The following is a 23,210-nucleotide window of genomic DNA, read 5'->3' as shown; positions in this document are numbered from 1 at the left end:
CTACATTTAACGAGCTGCAAAGGATTCTGGGAATGGCCCTTGTCACAACTGAGGCTTGACAACAGTTCCTAATGCAGTGAGAAATACTAGTTTGTTTTCTTCAAGGATCCACTGCTGGGCATAACTGGCACGAAGAATAATGAATAATTTGCTAAGAGGCTTCAGTTAATTAATGCGGTACTGATAACTGAACCCTTAAGTGTTATCGGGTGGGGTCCACTTTGAAAAAGCCACACATCTGAAGTATTAATGGTCTAATTCATTGCCTCTCCAACGCTAAGTAAATTAATACTTTAACTACACTTTGAAGTGTGGCCTTTCTGTGCCGTTGCCTAATCATTAATTAGGATTAACAACTGAAACTGCTAATTAATTTGAAGATTTCCTTTTTTTTCCCCCCTTTCTTTCATTGATAAATATATAGCGCAGGATTGGCTGCCACTGATTTCAAAGGAATATGTGAGGTTCTCATAAGCTAAATTGCAATTAACAGTTGCTGCTGTTCATTTATTTTTAGAAGGGAACTCCAAAAAAATAAATAAATGATTTCAGATTACACGCGGCTAACATCTTCTGGTTTGGCTGCAGGGCCAATCCTTGCTTTGGCAGGCGATCGCCATCTTGGAGTTGCCTCTTGAGTCTGAAAATAAAGCAAAACATTAAGGCCCGGATTCAGAAAGCCCGGCGTTACTTTGTGCGGGCGTAGCGTATCTCAGATACGCTACGGCGCCGTAACCTAGTGAGGCAGGTTCTGTATTCAGAAAGAACCTGCGCCCTAAGTTACGGCGGCGTAGCGTATGAGGGCCGGCGTAAGCCCGCCTAATTCAAAATAGGAAGATGGGGGCGTGTTTTATGTTAATTCAGTGTGACCCCACGTAAATGACGTTTTTAACGAACGGCGCATGCGCCGTCCGTGGACGTGTCCCAGTGCGCATGCTCCAAATTACGCCGCAAAGCCTCATTGGTTTCGACGTGAACGTAACTTACGCAAAGCCCTATTCGCGAACGACTTACGCAAACGACGCAAAATTTGATGCTGGCCCGACGTCCATACTTAACATTGGCTACGCCTCATATAGTAGGGGTAACTTTACGCCGGAAAAAGCCTTACGTAAACAACGTAAAAAAATGCGGCGGGCAGACGTACGTTTCTGAAACGGCGTATCTACCTAATTTGCATATTCTACGCGTAAATCTCCAGAAGCGCCACCTAGCGGCTAGCGTAAATATGCAACTAAGATACGACGGCGTAAGAGACTTACGTCTGTCGTATCTTAGCCAAATTTTGGCGTATCTTGCTTTCTGAATACAGAAAGAAGATACGCCGGCGCATGCTAGAATAGATACGCCGACGTAATTTGTTTCTGAATCCGGGCCACAATAAGAACTCTAGCCAACAAGAAAAAAAAATGAATAGCCATTAAGATATAAAATATCAAAGACAGCTTTTCATTTCCCCCCCGCAGTACTTTTTTCTGCCACTGGATGTCCTCAGTCTAATGGTCAGCCACAGATAGCCCACATCCTCTGAGCCCAGGTCATCCTGGACCCACCCCAGAATGGGATTGGACATAAATCAGAGAAGTAGCTCATCTCTCTGTCACTCCGCTTTCTCTTCCTACCCTTATGCTTCATATCAGCACATGTACAGATTGGCCCAGATTCACAAAGCACTTACGCCGACGTATAACAAGTTACGCCGACGTAAGTGCAAATGTGCGCCGCCGTATCTGTGCGCCTGACCAACAAACAGATATGCGCCTAAAACCAGACTACACCCCGCCGACGTAGCTTGCTTAACGCCGGCGTAAGGTGGGTGCACATTTAGGCTGGGTGCATGGTGCCGCTCCCATTGATTAGCCATTCAAACATGCAAATGAGGAAAAAAACGGCGATTCACGAACCTGCGTGCGCCCGACGCAGGCTACGCGAGGTGCGCGTAAGTTGTACGTCCGGCGTAAAGTTATTCCCCATAAAGGAGGTGCAACCCCTCAGCAGATATGCAAAGGTCTGCACCAGGGAACACAAGCCGGCGTATTTTACGTTGGACGTGTGTCTGGCTGGGCGTAGGTTACGTTCACGCCGTACGCAGTGATCCGGCGTAGTTTAGGCAGTTGTTCCGACGTGGTTGTGAGCAGGCGCAGGGGGATGCGTCCACGTCACGGCGCATGCGCAGTTCGTGATACGTATCTGTCTGGCGCTCGGACCATCATTTGCATGGGGTCATGCCTCATTTGCATGGGTCACGCCCACTTCCACTTATGCAGGCGTACGCCTTCGAATCCCACGCCACGCTGGCGCAGCGTTGGGAGCACTGGCTTGCTGAATGGCATTGCTTGCCTCTCTCGCGTTGGCGTAGCGTGCATTGGTTACTCTACGGTGGCGTAATGTGCGCCCACACTCTGTGAATCTGAGCCATTGGCTCCCTGTGCTGCTTCTTCCTCTCACACCCCAACCCTGCTGAACCCTCAGGGCAGCGTGAGCTCAAGGACCAGCTGCTTTGGGGAAAGTGCAGGGGCCCCCCATGCAGCTGGGGCCCCTGGGCAGTGCCCAGGTGTGCCCTCTCATTAAGACAGCCCTGCCATCAGTGCCGCCTATCAGTGACCATCATCAGCGCCCCTCATTGGTGCCACCTCATTGGTGCCCATCAGTGCCGCCTTATCAGTTCCCATCAGTGCAGCCATATCAGTGCCCGTAAATGAAGAAGAAAACTTACTTATTTACAAAAAAAATTTAACAGAAAAAAATAAAAACTTTGGGGCAGATCCACAGACAGAGTACGCCGGCGTATCTACTGATACGCCGGCGTACTTTCAAATTTCCCGCGTTGTATCTTTAGTTTGAATCCTCAAACCAAGATACGACGGCATCTGGGTTAGATCCGACAGGTGTACGTCCTCGTACGCCTTTCGGATCTAAGATACAATACTTTGGCGTCCGCTGGGTGGCGTTCACGTCGTTTTCTGCGTCGGGTATGCAAATTAGCTATTTCCGACGATCCACGAACGTACGCGCGGCCGTCGCATTCTCTTACGTCGTCTCTAGTCGGCTTTTTCCGGCGTATAGTTAAAGCTACTGTTTTGTGGCGTATAGTTAGAATTGCCATGTTAAGTATGGCCGTCGTTCCCGCGTTGAAATTTGAATTAATTAATTAAGTCGTCCGTGAATCGGGATGGACGTAAATCACGTCTAAGTTAAAAACAATTAAGTCATTTAGCGCAATGCACGGCGGGAAATTTAGAAACGGAGCATGCGCAGTTCATTCGGCGCGTGGTCGCGCTTTATTTAAATGAAATACGCCCCCTAATCACCGATTTGAATTCCGCGCCGTAACGCCGCTTGAGATACACTACCCCGCCGTAACTTACGGCGCAAATTCTTCCAGGATTCGAACCAGCCAAAAGTAAGTTACAGCGGCGTAGCGTATCTCTAATACGTTGCTCCGATCTAATTCTATGTGGATCTGCCCCTTTATTTTTTTCCACATTATCTGTATTTTTTTGGTTGTTGCACAAAAAATACAAATTGCAGAAGTGATCAAATACCACCAAAAGAAAGCTCTATTTCTGTGAACGAAATGATAAAAATTTCAGTGTAGCATGACCGCGCAATTGTCATTCAAATTGCGACAGCGCTGAAAGCTGAAAACTGGCTTGGGCAGGAAGGTGCGTAAGTGCCCGGTATTGAAGTGGTTAAGTATTGGAATTTATCGTGTAATTAAAAAAAAAATGAACATATTCTTTTTTAACATTTCCATTTACGATTATTATGTCATTGTGAGCGCTCTGCAATCTCACTTTTCCGTCTTGCCTCCATAGGCTGCAGGCCGTGTAATGCTGAGTCAAGGCTACGGGAAGATAATTAACACGGCGTCCATGGCAAGTTTAATAGGTGAGTGATGAGAGCTGACAGGTGGGATTTAACATTGGTTGTTTAATTAGTAATCATGCCATCTGATTTAATTAAGAATTCAGAAAGTAGTAAATCACTGACACTTTATATCAGGTCAAAAGATATATTAGCAAACAGTTTGGCCTACTTAACCCGACGCTGAGTGACGCACCTGTATGACTGTCAGAAGTGGAAGGCTCTTGTTAATAGTATGACTCATTTACATACATTTACATAAATTAAAGGAGAACTCCCATTCAGAAGACAACGATGTCAGGTTGCAAAAGGAAAAACTGCGCTAAACAACAAATAAATTAGAAATCATCAATGAAGATCAAAGGCAGCAATTTGATGAGATAAACACAAAACAACATAATAGAAAATGAAATTGCTCTCCCTGCCGCCCCAGGGCCAGGTTCCGCAATGCACACCCTCCCCACACACCGAACTCCCCCCCCCCCTCCTCCCCAAATCAATGGAGAATGGCAACTGGATAGCAGAGGCGGCGCGGTTAGTTCAATTTTTTTTTTCTTTACTTTTTTATCACTTTTTTTATTTATTTGTAGCTTGTCGCTTACTTTTTTTTTTTGTATAATTTTTTTATTATTTTTCTTATTCTTTACTTTTTAATTACTTTTTTATTTTATTAATTTAATTATTATTTCTTATTATTTATTTTTTTATAATTTTTTTTTCACTTTTTTGCTATCATACAGGAGAAAACAATTCCCTGTGTGATAGCAATTGGAGGTGACAGGTTCTCTTTATTGACCCTGTCACCTCCAAAACAGGAGTCCTAGCACTGTGCTAGAACTGTCACAGCTGAGATGGGAAGAGCACAGCTCTCCCCTCTCACTGTGTACATCGGCAGCAGGGACAGGCGACAGACTCTGTGGCCGGGGGGAGGATGGAGTTCCGAAGACAGAGCCAGCAGAGAGAGGTATGTGGGGTGGGGGGCGGGGGAGGGGAGGACGGACGGGAGAACACATTTTAGAAGTGATTTCGGCTACATCGCCGCAATCACTTGTTAACGAGCGAGCGGATTGCCCCATAACTTACCGCCCTTAACTGTATGTTACGGGCGTCGGAGGAATCCATGCCACTGCCGCCCCTTGGCGCCCTGCCACCCCAAGGCCTGGCCTCAGTGGCCTTGTGGGAAATCCGGGCCTGACAGCGCCAATAAAAGCTGGCAACCAAATGCTAGCATTAAATGTCAAGGAAAAAGTCCTGTTTAAATCCCAGATCTAAATGAATGGATATGGTAGTAGATACAAAAAGAGTCCCAAATATGTAGAATCAGAGCCAACAGACAGGACAGAACAGTACCACCGTGAATTGGACTTCTGTGAAGAGACCACCGCTTACCGGAACCAACAGGCAAATGAGCATTGAGCATAAATTCCATCCACGGGTTGAAACACCAGACAGCAGGGATTCAATGGGCAGACGTCCGATGGTGAGCTTAGAAACTCATAGAAGCAAGGTCCCGGTACATATATGCGATGAGAAGAGACGGACCATAGCGTAATTCCGTATAAAAGGTTTAATAAAATAAAAGAAATCGTACTTACAAACAAATGTGTTTTAAAAGCAAAATGCCGGCCGGCACTATAGGAGCCCTTCCTCCTCATGGTGAGCGCGGTGATGTCAGTGTACGCCATCCCAGACGCGTTTCGTCATCAATAGACGTTCTCAATGTCAGGTTGTGTGCACTTTTTTGTCACAAATGAGATCTGCAAAGCTGGGGTACATACGATCGTATTTTCCGTCTGGAATTGTGTGATGACAGGCTCCATCGGGCAATTGTTGTCAGATTTTCCGCGGACAAATGTTGGATGGCATGCTTTTCCGTGGACAATTGTGTGTTGTCAGATTTTCCGATAGTGTTCACACAAGTCTGTCTGACAAAAGTCCAAAGTACAAACACACATGCTTGGAAGCAATGCTCACCAAACACAACATTAGCAGAAGGTGCCCAAAGAGTGGCGCTAAAGATCTAAAAAAACACGTAGTTTCAGGTTTGTTGGCCAACAATTGTGTGTCGTTTGTATGCAAGACATGTTTAGGCTCTTCGGACAAAAGTCCTACGATTTGTCTGCAGAAAATCCGATCGTGTGTACGAGGCTTTAAGCCGTGTACACACGATCGGTTTGTCCGATGAAAACAGAGTGTTTTCATCAGACAAACCGATCGTGTGTGGGCCCCATCGGTTTGTTTTCCATCGGTGAAAAAAAATAGAACATGTTTAAAATGTTTCCTATGGATAAAAAAACGATAGAAAAAGAAGTCCATCGGACAAAAATCCACGCAGGCTCAGAATCAAGTCGACACATGCTCATAAGCATTGAACTTCATTTTTCTCAGCACAGTTGGGAGCTATGTCCCTCATTTTGGTCTGATCCAGGGCTCAAGTCCTGCAGGAACGTTTGGGAACGGCGTCCCTGCACTTTTTTCACAGCAGGAACTCAGTTCACTTTGCAGGACTAGAGCAGCCGAGCCGCCTGAGCCAATCGTTCACTAAGCCGCGATGCCCAGCTCGAGTCACTGTCAGGGGCAGGCGAACCTTAGTAATCCTTTATGTTACTGGCCGCTTCCTGTATATGGATTCATCGGGTAGTGTGCGGGTATTCCGTCACTTCCTCGATGCCGCAATGTCTCCTGGGAGCTTTTGTCATTGTTCCCAGGAGACATTGCGGAGGTCTGGAACTTGCTGGAACTTGCTTAAAGTTCTTTCTAAATCCCGCGATAACTCGCGGCAGACCTCCGCAATGTCTCCTGGGAACAATGACAAAAGCTCCCAGGAGACATTGCGGCATCGAGGAAGTGACAGAATACCCGCACACTACCCGATGAATCCATATACAGGAAGTGGCCAGTAACATAAAGGATTACTAAGGTACAGTGGATCAAAAAAAAAAAAAATGCGGTTTAGTAATTACGCATATGAGCGTATCATTTTTTTCTTTTGGTGGGGGAGTGGATCTTGGGTGGGAGTTCCCACACTTTTTTCCCCAGGACTTGACCCCTGGTCTGATCCATATAGATGTATATAAAATACACTTTTTATCTTTTAATTCATGCATAATTCTTCTTTAACCACTTCAGCCCCGGACCATTTGGCTGGCCAAAAACCAGGCCACTTTTTGCGATTCGGCACTGCGTCGCTTTAGCTGACAATTGCGCGGTCATGCGACGTGGCTCTCAAACAAAATTGGCTTCCTTTTTTTCCCACAAATAGAGCTTTCTTTTGGTGGTATTTGATCACCTCTGCGGTTTTTATTTTTTGCGCTATAAACAAAAGTAGAGCGACAATTTTGAAAACAATTCAATATTTTTTACTTTTTGCTTTAATAAATATCCCCCAAAAATATTAAAAAAATAAATGTTTTTCCTCAGTTTAGGTCGATACGTATTCTACATATTTTTGGTCCAAAAAATAGCGATAAGCATGTATTGATTGGTTTGCGCAAAAGTTATAGCGTCTACAAAATAGGGGACTGTTTTATGGCATTTTTATTAATATATTTTTTTTTACTAGTAATGGCAGCGATCAGCGATTTTTATCGTGACTGCGACATTATGGCCGACATATGGAACACTTTTGATGCTATTTTGGGACCATTAACATTTATACAGCGAGCAGTGCTATAAAAATGCACTGATTACTGTGTAAATGTGACTGGAAATGAACCACTAGGGGCGAGGTAGAGGTTAAGTTTGTCCTAGGGAGTGATTCTAACTGTTAGGGGGTGTGGCTACAAGCGACACATCACTGATCGCTGCTCCAATTGAGAGGGAACAGACAATCAGTGTCAATGTCACTAGGCAGAACGAGGAGATGCTTGTTTACACTTGCCTCTTCCCGTTCTGCAGCTCTGTGACCCGATCACGGGACACCGGGGGACATTGAAACTGCGTGCCCCACGGGCACGGTCACGGGGCCTGCATGGCGGGAATATCAAGGTGACGTATATATACGTCACTTTGCCCAGCCATGCCATTCATATACTTGTGAGCCGGTCGTTAACCGGTTAAAGTGGAGTTCTACCCAAAAATGGAACTTCTGCTTTTTGGAACCCTCCGGTGTCACATTTGGCACCTTTCAGGGGGGGGGGTGAGCAGATACCTGTCTAATACAGGTATTTTCTTCCACTTCCTGGCATAGATCACCTCGGCGATCTACGCCACTTTCGGCGCCTACTCTGTCTCCCCCCCCGCTGTCTTCTGGGAGACACACAGGTCCCAGAACACAGCGTGGACCAGTGAAGACACGCAGTGCGAATCGCGCATGCACAGTAGGGAACCAGGAAGTGAAGCCGCAATGCTTCACTTCATGATTCCCTTACTGACAATGGCGGCGGCAGCAGCCGATCTTTGAGCGAGGCCCCCTGGACAGGTAAGTGTCCATATATTAAAAGTCAGCAGCTGCTGTATTTGTAGCTGCTGGCTTTTAATATATTTTAGTTGGACCTCCGCTTTAAGGGGATGTGGCAGGGGGTGGGTCCTATGTCTACATACTTTTGCTAATAGGTGTCCCTTGTTCCCATCTCAAAAAGTTGGGAGGTATGGGTGGGAATGGTGCTAACAGGGGCGGACTGACAACTCGTAGGTCCCCCGGGAAATAGGAGATTATGGGGCCCCCAGCCAATAGGAGATTATGGGGCCCCCAGGCAATAGATTATGGGGCCACACAGTATACACACACACATACAGTATTCATACACAGTATACACACACAACATACTTACAAACAGAATACACATGCATAGACCAAAAGGATGTCGGTAAGGGACATTTCAGGGAGAGTTTTACAAAAAACATACTATCCCTGGTTTTACTGAGGCTAGCAACCCTGATAGGGCCCCCTAGTGGCATGGGGCCCTCGGGCAGTGCCCGAGTGCCCGAATGGCCAGTCCGCCCCTGGGTGCTAACCAGGGCTGGACTGGGACAAAAATTTGGCCCTGGACTTCATCCAGACCGGCCCACTTTAATTCAATAAAATGTTGCCCCAACCCCCTGAAAATCACGCCCACCAAAAGGCCCCTACATCCATTATTGTATATCATGAGAGGGTGAGAGAGAGGGGAATGAGAGAGAGGGGGAGGGTTGAGGGAAAGGGGGTGAGAGGGGGTGGGTGAGAGAGGGGGGTGAGTGTAAGAAAAAGAGTGTGAGTGTAAAAGAGGGGGTGAGTGTAGGACCCCTTTTTACACTGAGGCGTTTTTTAGGCGCTTTTGGGCTAAAAATAGCGCCTGTAAAGCGACTGAAAAACGCTTCTGCTGCAGCCCCAGTGTGAAAGCCTGAGTGTTTTCACACTGAGGCGCTGCCAGGGCATTAAAAAAAGTCCTCCAAGCAGCATCTCTGTTTTAAAAAATGGCCCACTGAGCCATCGGCCCACCGGGAAACTCCCTGTAGTCCCTATGGCCAGTCCATCCCTGGGTGCTAACACCCCTTTACATGCTCCGACATAAGCCTTCTTTCTTTTTTATTTTTAGCTGTGCCTGTTAAAATGACTTGACTTTGGAAAGCTGTTTCAGGTATAGGTGATTTCATCTTCTTACTAGCAGCAGTTTTCTCTCCTTCCCCTATGCCAGGGTCTCTTTAGAAATGATTGAACCCTGAGTCCTCTATGGTCACGTCACATCATGCATCTGCCCATTTTTCTTCAAACAATCTTTCCAGGCGATGGCTGGGCACACAGACACTGGCACTTTAAGCGAGAATTATGTGCAATATTTGTCTAGTAACTCTGAGCCCGTCTCTCCAGACTGGAATGCCAGTTGTTAAACCTCTTTACGGTCGCCAACAGGTGCCTGAACCAGGGGCTGCTGTATCAGCAGCGAGCGTGCGCCAGCCAATAAACCATCGTAACATATGGTGAAAAGTCCCGACCGCTGAGCTAATCTGGAAGGCAGTTACTTTCTGGTGATCCGAGGACCACGGAACAAAAATTGATCAATTACACAAATTAAGCCGAGCCCTTCAGGAATTTATTTTATTGGTCTGGACATCTGTTTCAGCATTGTCCATATCCAAAAATCAAACAGCGCTCCGGGCTGCCAAGTTAGGGGGAAGAAAATCGAGTAGCAATAAAACGACAACACAAAACCACTAAGTTAATATTACATCCATCTGCTGAATGTTATATAAATATGCAGTCCTTTTTTTTTTATTTTTCCTTGGGAATACCATTTATTTTTACAGTGCCCAGTGTGACATTCGGAGCCATTCGGAGCCGTTTATTGCGCAGCCACTATAAATGTTTCTTCAGAAATGCATTTATAATTGCCTTACGAGTCCTTGGTTAAGTGTCCTCGCCACCTGTCCTATTTTGTAATTAAAAACAGGATTTTTTTTTTTTTTCCTCTTTTAATTTTTTTTTTTTCACCTCCTTTCGATTTTAAATACACGGGACGAAGACTGTAAAATAAGTGGCAGTGACAATATTTTTTTGCAAAACCGTATGTAAATGATTTAAGATGGAATGGTGGTGGATTTATAAGTGGAAATAATTATGTGGTTTTCAGAGCAGGCGAAATAAAACATTAACTTAAACAGATCGGCTATTGAAACCAGTCGAACTTGTGGTTAAAGGACCTCAATACCCCAAAATAAAAAAAATAAAAAGGTTACTTTTTAGGCACTATGTGGAATGACTGCTAGTATATCAAGATAAACTACATTTAGAATTTTTATCTCCCTGAAATTTCGGTGAAAATTAAGAGATTTCTGCAATATTTTTCCATTTTTGGAAATACTTTAGGCCTCGTACACACGACCGAACATGTCTGCTGAAACTGGTCCGCGGACCAGTTTCCGCGGACATGTTCGGTCGTCTGTACGGCCGACCGGACAATTTTCCGGCGGATCGGACAGTTTCCAGCGGACAAAAATTTCTTAGCATGCTAAGAAACATGTCTGCTGGAAGCCTGTCCGTCGGACATGTTCGGTCGTCTGTACAGACTCACCGGACATGTCCGCTCGGCCGAAAGCCCTCGCATGCGTCGAAGTGATTCGACGCATGCGTGGAAGCATTTAACTTCCGGGTTCGCACACGTCGCCGCGTCATCGTCGCCGACATGTTGCCTTCACGTCGTTGTCACGTCACTGCGTATTCTGTCCGCGCGGATTTTGGTTTGATGGTGTGTACAACCATCAGACCAAAATCTCCGAGCGGACATGTCCGATGAAAACGGTCCGCGGACCGTTTTCAGCGGACATGTCCCCTCGTGTGTACGAGGCCTTAGAGTTCATAAGAAAGTTGGCTTTTTAAAGGGTTTGTAAAGGTACAATTTTTTTTTCACTAAATAGCTTCCTTTCCCTTAGTGCAGTCCTCCTTCACTTACCTCATCCTTCCATTTTGCTTTTAAATGTCCTTATTTCTTCTAAAAAAAATCCTCACTTCCTGTTCTTCTGTCTGTAACTCCACACCGTAATACAAGGCTTTCTCCCTGGTGTGGAGCGTCGTGCTCGCCCCCTCCCTTGGACTGCAGGAGAGTCAGGACGCCCACTAACACACAGCTCCTTTCTCTATCTGCAATGTAGAGAGCGTCCTGACCCTCCTGTAGTGGCCCTACTTTTCAATGCCCCCCCACCCCCTCCTTAATCTATCCTACCCTAGCAGATCTAAGAAAACGAAAAACGAAAAAAAACACCAAAACGAAAAAACTAATATATTCAGCAAAGAGACATCCCATTCCTGCAAAGAGACATTCCAATCCAGCAAAGAGACATCAAAGAGACACCCTATTTTGAAGCCCATTAGAACCTCTGGGCCAGATTCTCGTACATTGCGGCGTAGCGTAGCGTAAGCTATTTACACTACGCCCCCGCAACTTACTCGAGCAAGTGCCGTATTCTCCAAGCACTTGCTCCGTAATTTGCGGCGGCGTGGTGTAAATGGCTTAGCGTAATTCAAAGGGGGCGGCTTGTATTTAAATTAAGCGCGCCCCCGTGCCGAACGAATTGCGCATGCGCCGGCCTTAAACGTAGGCCACTGCGCATGCTCCGTAGTACGCCGCAAATACATTGGTTGCGACGTGAACGTAATTAACGCACAGCCCTATTCATGACGAGTTACGTAAACGACGAAAAAACCCGACGCTTTCCCGACGGCCATACTTAACATGGCATACGGCAGACCGACGTAAGGTTACCCCTCATATAGCAGGGGTAACCCTACGCTTACGGAAACGACATAAACTACGGCGAAGCGGCGCAAAAACGTTCGGGAATCGGCGTATCGGCTCATTTGCATATCCGACGCTGAAATGGATGTAAACGCCACCTAGCGGCCAGCGTAGTATTGCATTTAGGATCCGACGGTGTAAGTGACTTACACCAGTCGGATCCTAGCCTAATTCCGGCGTATCTTGTTTTGAGAATACAAAACAATGATACGCCGGCGGGATTTTTGAATTACGCCGGTGTGAATTACCAGCTTAATTCTTTTGAGAATCTGGCCCTCTGGCTCTAATCAGCTGCTAAAAAAAAAACAGCCCCCCCCCCCTCATTGGAATCCATGCATCCGGCGTCCTGAAAGGGGCCGGACACATTAATAAGGGGGGGCAGCGCCCGTGCGCCCTTAATGGACGCTCCTGCTGACCAACTGTCTGAGAACTTACACTGGTCTAGCATTTGTACTTTCTGTTGTACCTGGCAACACAGAGGGTCTACTGACACTTGGCTTTACCTATTACCTTCACTTTCGGAAGATATAATGAAAGGGGTAGTAATGTTGTTCATTTTAGTGTATTCGATGAAACTAAGTAGCCACACGTCTCATACTCCTTTATGAAGGCAGGAGCTTCTGATTGTGCAAACAGTTTATCTCTACTGAGAAATGGAATTAACTGTGTTCCTCTTTATCTTTGCCGCGCCTGCCTGACGACCCGAGGACCTCTATCTATGTCTAATGTGAATGCTGTGACCTGACCTTCCTTTGGAACACTAATGAAAATCGTGTGCCTCTCTTCTCAGTGATCATTGAGGCTGACAGAACAAAAAACGACAAAAAAAATTCCAAATCCTTACTGCTGGCGAGGTCTGCGCTTGTTTAGAAGTTTCTATCAGAACGAGGGACAGTGTAGCTGTTGATACACATTTTTGTGAGACGTTACAACCTAGATTGCCAACCAGGCTCTTTCTTGCACTTTTTATTTACAAGTTTAAATCAGTAATTTTTGCTAGAAAATTACTTATAACCCCCAAACATTATACTTTTTTTTTAAGAAGAGACCCTAGGGAATAAAATAGCGATCATTGCAATTTTTTATGTCACACAATTTGCGCAGCGGTTTTGCAAACACAATTTTTTGGAAAAAATACACTTTAATGAATTAAAAAAACAAAACACAATAGTTTCCCCAATTTTTTTTAGCATTAGCAGGTATTATTCACCACATAACTGAGCATCAAAAATACGATTTTACCTCCAGGTTTGCTATGGAGAAGAGTTAAAGTGAAACTATAACAGCCTGCAATGGAGTTTTCTGATGCAGCAAATGACCTACTAGTTTAATGCTGCCCAAACCTATTCCTGGCATGAGACAGATGCCAGTAATGAAATACAGTGATTTCTGCACCACCTTAATCTGTAAAATTTAACAGGCCTCCTGGCAGGTCTGCAACCTCCTGTCAATTGACTTTGCTCTGTGCAACCTCCTCCTCATGCTTCTGTATGTGCAAAGATGACATGAGTTTAGAGAGGGCAATGAATGATCCACTAATTCAAAAGCTCTGATATAGGACCATTTAGAACAGGGATATGCAATTAGCGGACCTCCAGCTGTTGCAGAACTACAAGTCCCATCATGCCTCTGACTCTGGTGTCATGCTTGTGGCTGTCAGAGTCTTGCTATGCCTCATGGGAATTGTAGTTCTGCAACAGCTGGAGGTCCGCTAATTGCATATCCCTGATTTAGAAGATGAAGGTCTCAGAAACAATTAACTAGCATGGCAGGCAGGTGCAGAAGGTGGAGGCACGAGGAAAAGTAGATCCACTCGGGTTGGGTCCGGATGTCAGTTTGAGAAAGCAAAATATACCTTTGTGACTGCAGCATATTTTATACGATAAGGGAAAAATTGTATCATGTAAAATATTTGGACAATGTTATAAGGTCTTGTTCTGTCTTTTTTTTTTGCAGTGCCTCACCCCCAGAAGCAGTTAGCCTATAACACCTCCAAAGCCGGTGTGGTAAAATTAACACAGACGCTGGGAACAGAATGGATTGACAGAGGAGTGAGGGTCAACTGCATCTCTCCGTAAGTGCCTGTCACAATAACGTGTTCTTCTGTGCCACTTTCACTATTATATAAATTACAGTTTTTCATACTCTGAAATGCGCAAAGTGACTGTAAAATGACACATTTGCAGCCTGAAAGCTTAAGGGCTGAACTCCAGGCAAACAGCTAAAGCCACGGATGAAATACACGAGTGAACAAGATAGTCAAGTAGCTAGATTCAGGTACATTTGCTTAACTTTGCGGCGGCGTAGCTTAAGGAATTTAAGCTATGCCGCCGTAAGTTAGCCAGGCAAGTACATGATTCACAATGTACTTGCCTGCTAAGTTACGGCGGCGTAGCCTAAATTGGCGGGCGTAAGGGCGCCCAATTCAAATGTGTTTGAGGGGGGCGTGTTTTATGTCAATGGGGCTTGACCTTACGTTTTTTACTTTCTTTGCGAACTGCGCATGCGCCGGGCGCCTACATTTCCCAGTGTGCATTGCGGCTAAGTTCCCCTGCACGGGCCTATTGATTTAGACGTGGACGTAAACGACGTAAATCCCGATTCACAGACGACTTACGCAAACGACGTAAAAAATTTGAATTTCGACGCGGGAACGGCGGCCATACTTAACATTACTATTCCATGTAGGGCTAAGCTCTAACTTTAGGCGGCCTATCTCTAACATAAACGGCGTAAAAGTACTGCGTCGGCCGGGCGTACGTTCGTGAATCGGCGTATCTACTCATTTACATATTCTACGCCGACCGCAATGGAAACGCCACCTAGCGGCCATCCGAAATATTGCAATCTAAGATAGGACAGCGCAAGCCCTCCTATCTTAGATATGTTTAAGCGTATCTCTGTTTGAGCATACACTTAAACAGGGCGTTTTTTCAGGGGGAACTTGGGGGAACTCAGTTCCACCACCTTTGGTGCCTGCTCACCACAATCACTTGTAAACACAGAAGTCTGGTTTCTGTGTTTACAAGTGACAGCTCTGCACTCTGTATGTAACCCCCTGAATTCTGCACTGTATGGAATGCAATCCTGGTATTTAATGCCCCTTTAAGACCCTTCTACTGTTTGTGAAATATGAACGGGGTCGTGGTTGAGTTCCTGCACCTATTTTCTGAGAAAAAAAGCTCTGCACTTAAACATAAGTCGGCTTAGATTCTGAGTTAGGTCGGCTTATCTACTGATAAGCCGGCCTAATTCTTACTGAATCTACCTAAAGGTCTCTTTTCTACTTCAAGAAGATAGGAGATGTTTAGGAGTCAGGTGGGGCACTTATGCTGCGTACACGCGGTCCGATTTCCAATGGAAAAAGTCCGATGGGAGCTTTCCATCGGATATTCCGACCGTGTGTATGCCCCATCTGACTTTTTCCGTCTGAATTTTCGACGGACTTTAGATAGAGAGCAGGTTCCGACGTTTTGCCTGGTCTAAAGTCCGACCGTGTGTACGCGCCATTAGAAGTTAAAGTGAAAGTTTATATACAAGTGATACCAAGCGTCACAGTGTTCAAGTGTCCAAGCAATGTTGATCGAAAGGTGATGGGTGACTGACAGGTGCCAAACTTCTAGGGAGTATTGGGCGATCTGTCCTTGTTTTTTTTTGTCCGCTGGGGTTTTAAGTTTTTGGCTCAATGTTTGCTTTACGTACGGTAATAAAATAGACAGAAATATTTATCTTCCAAGCCCCAATTAAAAGCAGGGTTCTTGACTACTGGCAGGGCCGTCTTTAATGTTGATTGGACCCTGGGCAAAAAAATTCTCTATTTTATGTGGACAGCCTCACTAGAGCCTGTTAAATAATTATATTTTCTCTGTTTTACTGAACAAATATGTTTTCTTGTGCCAATATTGCTTAGATACGATTATTTTAGTTTTTAAATTGCTGTCAGTATCCCTGTTGGGGAAATTTAGACTCTGTCATGGTCTGGAGTCAGGATCAGAGGCCAGTAGGCATAGCAGTGGAGTAGCACCCACCGACAAATAGAACAGGTGTTTGAGCAGGTCACCCTGGCAGATACGGGTTCATCTGAGGTGCGGAGTCTAAGGCTTCGTACACACGATAGGTTAACCAGAGGACAACGGTCTGAAGGACCGTTGTCCTAGGTTAACCTATGAAGCTGACTGATGGTCCGTCGCGCCCACACACCATCGGTTAAAAAACTGATCGTGTCAGAATGCGGTGACGTAAAACACAACGACGTGCTGAAAAAAACGAAGTTCAATGCTTCCAAGCATGCGTCGACTTGATTCTGAGCATGCAGGGATTTTTAACCAATGGTTGTGCGTACTAACGATCGGTTTTGACCTATCGGTTACCAATCCATAGGTTAAATTTTAAAGCAAGTTGTCTATTTTTTAACCCGATGGTTAAATAACCTATGGGGCCTAAACACGATTGGTTTGGACTGATAAAAACGGTCCTTCAGACCGTTGTCCTCTGGTTAACCTATCGTGTGTACGAGGCCTAAGTACTAATTGGTATTCACCAGAGCTCCTGATGGTGGAGATGGGTATTGCTGCATGTTAGTACCAGATCACGGGTTCTCAGGATCGCTCCATCAGGAGGTGAGCAAGCCGGGGTCCAGCAGCACATATAAGAGGTAGGGATTAAGCAGAATCGTAGTCAGTAAACAAGCCAAAAACTCAGTAACGAATGGTTGCAGGCTGGGATTAAGCAGAAATGTAGTTGAGGAACAAGCCAAAGGTCGGTAACGAATGGTAGCAAAGATACGGACGGGCAGCGGGAGAGACAAAAGCCAGATATTGGCTGGAGGGAGCACAATAATCTGGCAAACAGGAAGTGCAGAGACATGGCTTAAATCAGAAAGAGAGAAGGTTTTCACCATGTCAGAGAAACAGTGTAGTGGCCACATCCCTGTAAATGTGGAACAAAGGAATATTCCCCCTTGAGTGGGACTTTGAAAGCCACAGACACTGATATGTATCAAATAGTAAATGTATTACAAAGAAAGACAGATCAAACACAGTGATCTGGTATTAAACATGTCAAAACAAATGCAACAAAAAACATAATACAACAATAAATATATAATGACACTGATACTCTCCAATGAGTGATAATCCTTGGTACTCGACGCCTTTCCAGTTTAACACCTTCGTCAGGGGTATAAAGTAGGGATAAGTAGGAGGGTCATAGATTGTTTAACTCTAAAACAGAATAATAAAATGGCTTAAATCAAAAAGTCCCTGGGAGGAGAAAATAATTCAAGGTTCAAGACAAATAAGATTCAAGGCAGAATCACTCAATGAATTGTCCAAGGTGGATCAGCAAGCAGAGTCATTGCCAGGCACAGCAGCAGTCCCAGGTTTCAAGTCCAAGCCCTGACTCTTTATTTGTCCTACTGACCATAATCCTACAGAAAAAAATTATGGCAATTCAAAAATGTTAAATCTTTTCCCAGAAGAAGAGTAGAGAGGAAATCTTCATATTTATTCTCACTTTAGATGTATTTTTCTTATTTTCTGTTGTGCTTAAAAGATAGAAAGTAGAGGGAAATCTCCCAAATGGGATACAGACGACATGTGGGTTTAACCAAACATGTTTTGCCTATTAGGCCCCATACAGACGAGCGGACTGTCCGCTGAAAACGGTCCGCCGGTCTCTTTCCCTTTAAGTGCGCTTCTTACAGAGCATACAGCAGGTACCGCTACCTATTCTTCATGATCTCCAGTCAACTAGTACCGTAAATAGTCAAGAATTTCCTAGTGCCTAACTCCACTTTAAAATTGTTTGGGTCAAGCTCTCCGAAGCAAACTATTGCAAACTATTGTCTTCACTAGTGGCTGTATAAACTGTATGTAGCCTCAGGTACATACAGTATGCAGCTCAGTGCAATGGGGACTTCCTGTCTGCTGCCGGAACAAAATCAGCTTAGACTGAGCTCTTCCTCTGTTTGGCTAAGGTGGAGGGACGGGCGGATGACATCACAATTTCCACTTTAGCCAATCACATGAAGCATTGTACTAATTTAGAAAATACAAAGCTTCCTGTAAATGGCTAAACAGCGCTTAGCCCAACTCAATTTTGTTCTGGGAATGGACAAGTCTTGGAGATACAACCGGCCCTTTGAGGGCAAACATAATGCTGATGCAGCTCACGATGAGTTTGACACCCCTGCTAAATAGGGCCTGCTCTTGATTGCAGAGGACCGTAATAGTCTATCATTACTTTTGGGTGCTGTAGCCAGGATGACATGTAGTTCCCCCCCCCCCTGCATACTTGGGCCCGGATTCACAGACACTGGCGCACATTTATGCCGCCGTAGTGTATCTCCTGTACGCTACGCCGACGCAGCGCAGAGAGGCAAGCATTGAATTCACAAAGCCAATGCTCCCAAAACTGCGCTGGGTTTCCAAAGCATAAGTCGGCGTAAGTAGAAGTGGGCGTGGGCCATGCTAATGAGGCGTGACCCCATGCAAATGATGGGCCGAGCGCCAGACAGATACGTATCGCCAACTGCGCATGCCCTGTCCCGTGGATGCATCCCAGTGCGCATGCTCACAAATACGTCGGAACAACTGCCTAAGATATGCCAGATCACTGCCTACGGCATGAACGTAACCTACACCTAGTCATATTCACGTACAACGTAAACTACGTAAAATACGCCGGCTTGTGTTCCCTGGTGCAGCCCTTTGCATGGATGCTGCTGAGTTACACCTCCTTTATGGGGCATAGCTTTACACCTGACGTAGAACTTTACACGCACTGCGTCGGGCGCACGTACGTTCGTGAATCGGCGTATCTCTCTCATTTGCATATTTGAATAGAAAATCAATGGGAGCGCCAAATGCAACCAGCGTAAATATGCGCCTACTCTACGCTGGCGTAGGCAAGTTACGTCGGTGGGATGAAGCCTGTTTTTAGGCGTATCTTAGTATGTGGGTCCGGCGCATAGATACAACGGCGCATATTTGCACTTACGCGGCGTATCTGGAGATGCGTTGGCGCAAGTGCTTTGTGAATCCGGGCCTTGGTGTTTATATTGGTGGTCTTGGCTTAGCTAGTTCCTTGCTTGTTGTCATCCCTCACTTTGACTACCCATGGAAATTCGAGCACAATCAGATGTAGGCAGGATTCAATTACACTTAGGGTAGCAGATCCTTATGCCGCGTACACACGATCGGATTTTCCAAAGGAATTCCTCTCAAGCTTGGCTTGCATACACACAGTCACACAAAAATTCTCGGAACTTTCGTCCGTCAAGAACGCGGTGACGTACAACACTACGACGAGCCAAAACAATGAAGTTCAATGCTTCCGAGTGTGCGTCGAATTGTTTCCCATAAGCATCGGAATTTTGCACTTCGGAATTGCTACAGACGCGCAGCTCTCAATCTTTTGTTGGCGGAAATTCCGACAGCAAAAGTCAGATGGAGGTCAGAATTTCCTGTTCAAAAGCTCACATCGGACTTTTGCTTTCGGAATTTCCGGATCGCGTGTACGGGGCATTAGAGCGCTGCCTACCTTGCAAGCTTGTGCAGAGGAGAGAAAAGTTCAGGCAGATGCTACTGGTACTAGGAGATCAGTAGCAATGGGAAGAGTTTCTAATATTTCTTCCAGGGCTCTTGGCCGGCGGGCCAGTGGGTGGGTAAGATCATGACCAAGAATGGCTAAGACTATCATTTTGTGGGCTGCATTAGCTCATTTCAAATTTAGAACTATAGCCTTTCTTGTGGAAAAAAAAAGCTAAGACAAGATTAGGAATCCTAATTACGAAGTTGTGCGTGGCTCCTTATTTCTTCTTCGAAGAAAGGTCTTAGTTTTTTCCTTCTCTAAATGAAATTCTGGCGTGGGAAAGACATCGCTAATAGGTTGTTAGCGCAGCACAGTCAATACACCAGCACATTAGTACGCTGGCAATCTCTATGGATAACCTGGAAAGGCTTCAAATGAGTTTTGCCTGCGAAGATGCGCATTGGCATTCCTCCAAAGAGAAGAATATACAACCAAGGAATTTCTTCACTCTTACAGCAGCCAAAGATGCCTTTCTTATAATCACTCAGCGAGGGTGCTGAAGGCCTGCAGAGTCGATAATATTTTAAATAAATATATATATATATCTGAAATAAAACAAATCTATACAGTACCAATAAATATAATGCAAGGGAGTATAGTGGGGGGGGGGGGGGGGGGGCAAACGCTGTACTTGGTTCTTCCAACAATAAATGTTTTATTGTATTTGGCACGCAGCATGTTTAATGCCAAACTGAAATCCAACAGGTTTTTTTCTCTTTATACTCCTACACTGCTGAATTTTATGATTTTTAACCAGTGGCGGTCCATCCATTAGTGGCGCAGGGGGCGCTGCCCCCCTAATCCATGCGCCCGGCCCCTAATCTACATGCAGGATGTGGATGCATGGATTTCAATGTTTTTTATTTTAAGCACATGATTAGATCCTGAGGCTCTAATTGGCTTCAAAAACGGATGGGCTTGGGGCGCAGAGCACTGCGCCCTGAGTCTGCCCAGTTGTGTGACAATAGCAAATTAACATGCGCAATTGTCTTCCTGGTTATCCTCAGGCCAATCAGGAAGTGGGTCCTGAGACCTAAATGACTGGGAGTCTGAGGACCCGTACACACGAGAGGATCTATCCGCTGGTATTTATCCACGGATCAGTTCCAGCGGATAGATCCTGTGGTGTGTACGGCCCAGCGGATATTTTTCGGTCCGATGGATTTCCAGCGGATAAAAATTTCTTAGCATGCTAAGAAATCTATCCGCTGGAATCCTGTCCAGCGGATTGATCCGGTGGTCTGTACAGACTCACCGGATCAATCCGTCCGATCCCCTCCCTCGCATGCGTCGTAATGATTCGACGCATGCGTGGGAAGTCTTTACCTTCCAGCGTCGCGCACGTCGCCGACACGTCACCGCGGATGAATTCCGTGCGGATTTCGATCTGATGGTTAGTACAACCATCAGATCAAAATCCGCCAGAGGATTTATCCGCGGGAACGGTCCGGAGGACCGTTTCCAGTGGACAATCCTCTCGTGTGTACAAGGCCTTAGGCCGTGTACACACGGTCGGACAAAACCGATGAGAATGAACCGAAGTCCAGTTTCATCGGTCCAAACCGACCGTGTGTATAGCCCATCGGTCTGTTTTCCTTCGGTCCAAAATTTGAAAACATGCCCTAAAATAGAACCGATGGCCCGCTGCCCGATCGGTCCAAACCGATGGTTAGTACAGAAAGCATCGGTTCAAAACCCGCGCATGCTCAGAATCAAGTCGACGCATGCTTGGAAGCATTGAACTTAGTTTTATTCAGCACGTTGTGTGTTTGACGTCATGGCGTTCTGACCCGATCGGTTTTTGGAACGATGGTGTGTACGCACATCAGACCATCAGGTCACTTCAGCGGTGAACCAATGGAAATGGCCCGTCGGACCATTCTCATCGGTTTGGAATGACCGTGTGTACGCGGCCTTAGAACTGCAGTGACTCGGGTGGGCGTGTCCTCCATGCCTGGAGCTGGAGCCGCAGCCAAAGGAGCATGTTTCAGGCAGCAGCGGAGGAGAATGGATTGGGAAGATGGCGACCTGCCCTGTGCACCCTCTTCATCCCCCTCATAATACCCAGTCTACCCAAGTATTTAGCAGTTTATATTTACTAAAATAATTGCATTTCCATGTTCTGTGTACTGTGGGAGATCAGATATAGTGAATGCAGAGTGGGTTAAGTAACACTTTAACTACTTCAGTATATACATGATCCGGCTCTTCTGGGTGGGGGGGGTGCATGCGCTCCAACAGCGGCTCATTCCAGCTCACACACAGCTGGAGTCCGGTCCGGCGGGTACCCGCTGATGATCATTCTGCCTATGTAAACAAGGCAGATCGCTGTTCTGACAGGAGGGAATGTATGGATCCTGTGTTCCCGCAAAGCAGGGACAAGAATCCATGTCTTTCCCTAGTAAAAGCACCTCCCACAGTTTAGAAAAACACTGGCTAGGCACACAATTATCCCTTTGATCACCCCTGATGTTTATCCCTCCACAGCCAATGTCATTAGTACAGTGACGGTGCATAATTTTTAGCATTGATCACTGTATTAGTGTCACTGGTCCCAAAAAAGTGTCAGTTAGTGTCAGAATGTTCACCACAATATCACAGTCCACTGCAGTACTAGGTACTAACTGGTATCCATCAGAGCACCTGGTGGCGGAGATGGGTATTTCTGCGTGTTAGTATGTGGTCGTGGTCCTCAGGATCACTCCGAATGTGGTGAGCAAGCCATGGACCAGTAGCAGATAAAGCAAGTAAGGATCAAGCAGAAGCATAGTCAGTAATCATGTCAAAGGTCAGTAACAAATGGTTGCAGGTTGGAATTAAGCAGAAGCGTAGTCAAGGAACGAGCCAAAAGTTGGTAACAAGTGGTAGCGGAGATATGGATGGCAGCAGGAGGGGCAAGATATTGACTTGAGAAAGCACAATAATCTGGCAAAAAGGTAGTGCAAATGCATGGCTTAAAGAGAACATTCATGGGAGGAGCACAGGGTTCAAGGTTTAGCAGAAACATGGCACAATGCAGGATTGTCCAATGGATCAGAGAGGGAGCTGAGCAAGAAGAGACATCGCCAGATGTAGTAGACGTCACAGGTTCAGACCCCTGTCCTGGCAAAAACAGGACAGCTGGAGGGATAAGTTCCACCCCACTGGAACTGAAGTACTTTGGTAGCAATTTTATGGTGCTCCTGTTGGTTTGGCCACCAGGTAAGCTATATGGTATTAGCTTATGGTTCGGCTGCCTGCACATTGGTTCTGGTAGTGGAGGACTACTTCCGCGTACACACAATCATTAATGTCATTAAAAACGATTGTGTGTGGGCTTCAGAGCATTTTTCGGGTTCTGAAAAACGGGCACATTTTTTTTCGAACATGCTCTATTTTTTCACAACGTTTTTAACGTTGTCGTTTTTCGCGTTGTAAAAATTGGTCGTGTGTGGGCTTTAACGACGTGAAAAACCTGCGCATTCTCAGAAGCAAGTTATGAGACGGGAGCGCTCGTTCTGGTAAAACTACCGTTCGTAATGGAGTAGGCACATTCATCAC

The 23,210-nt window shown here is 45.7% G+C and overlaps 1 protein-coding gene across 1 annotated transcript in view; it reads left to right on the top strand.

Moving 5' to 3' along the window:
* LOC120945167 (D-threitol dehydrogenase-like) overlaps nt 1-23,210 on the top strand; it is an 86,276-nt gene that overhangs the window by 48,506 nt on the left and 14,560 nt on the right. The window contains exons 7-8 of the mRNA XM_040359076.1: nt 3,819-3,891; nt 14,034-14,151. Of these exons, the coding sequence (XP_040215010.1) occupies nt 3,819-3,891; nt 14,034-14,151 (191 nt within the window). The remainder of the gene's footprint in view (nt 1-3,818; nt 3,892-14,033; nt 14,152-23,210) is intronic.

The sequence above is a fragment of the Rana temporaria genome, chromosome 7 (genome assembly GCF_905171775.1).
Source record: "Rana temporaria chromosome 7, aRanTem1.1, whole genome shotgun sequence".
NCBI classification, from domain to species: Eukaryota; Metazoa; Chordata; class Amphibia; order Anura; family Ranidae; genus Rana; species Rana temporaria.
The sequence above is the reverse complement of the archived record's forward strand: the minus strand, read 5'-3'. Positions and strand labels throughout refer to the sequence as shown.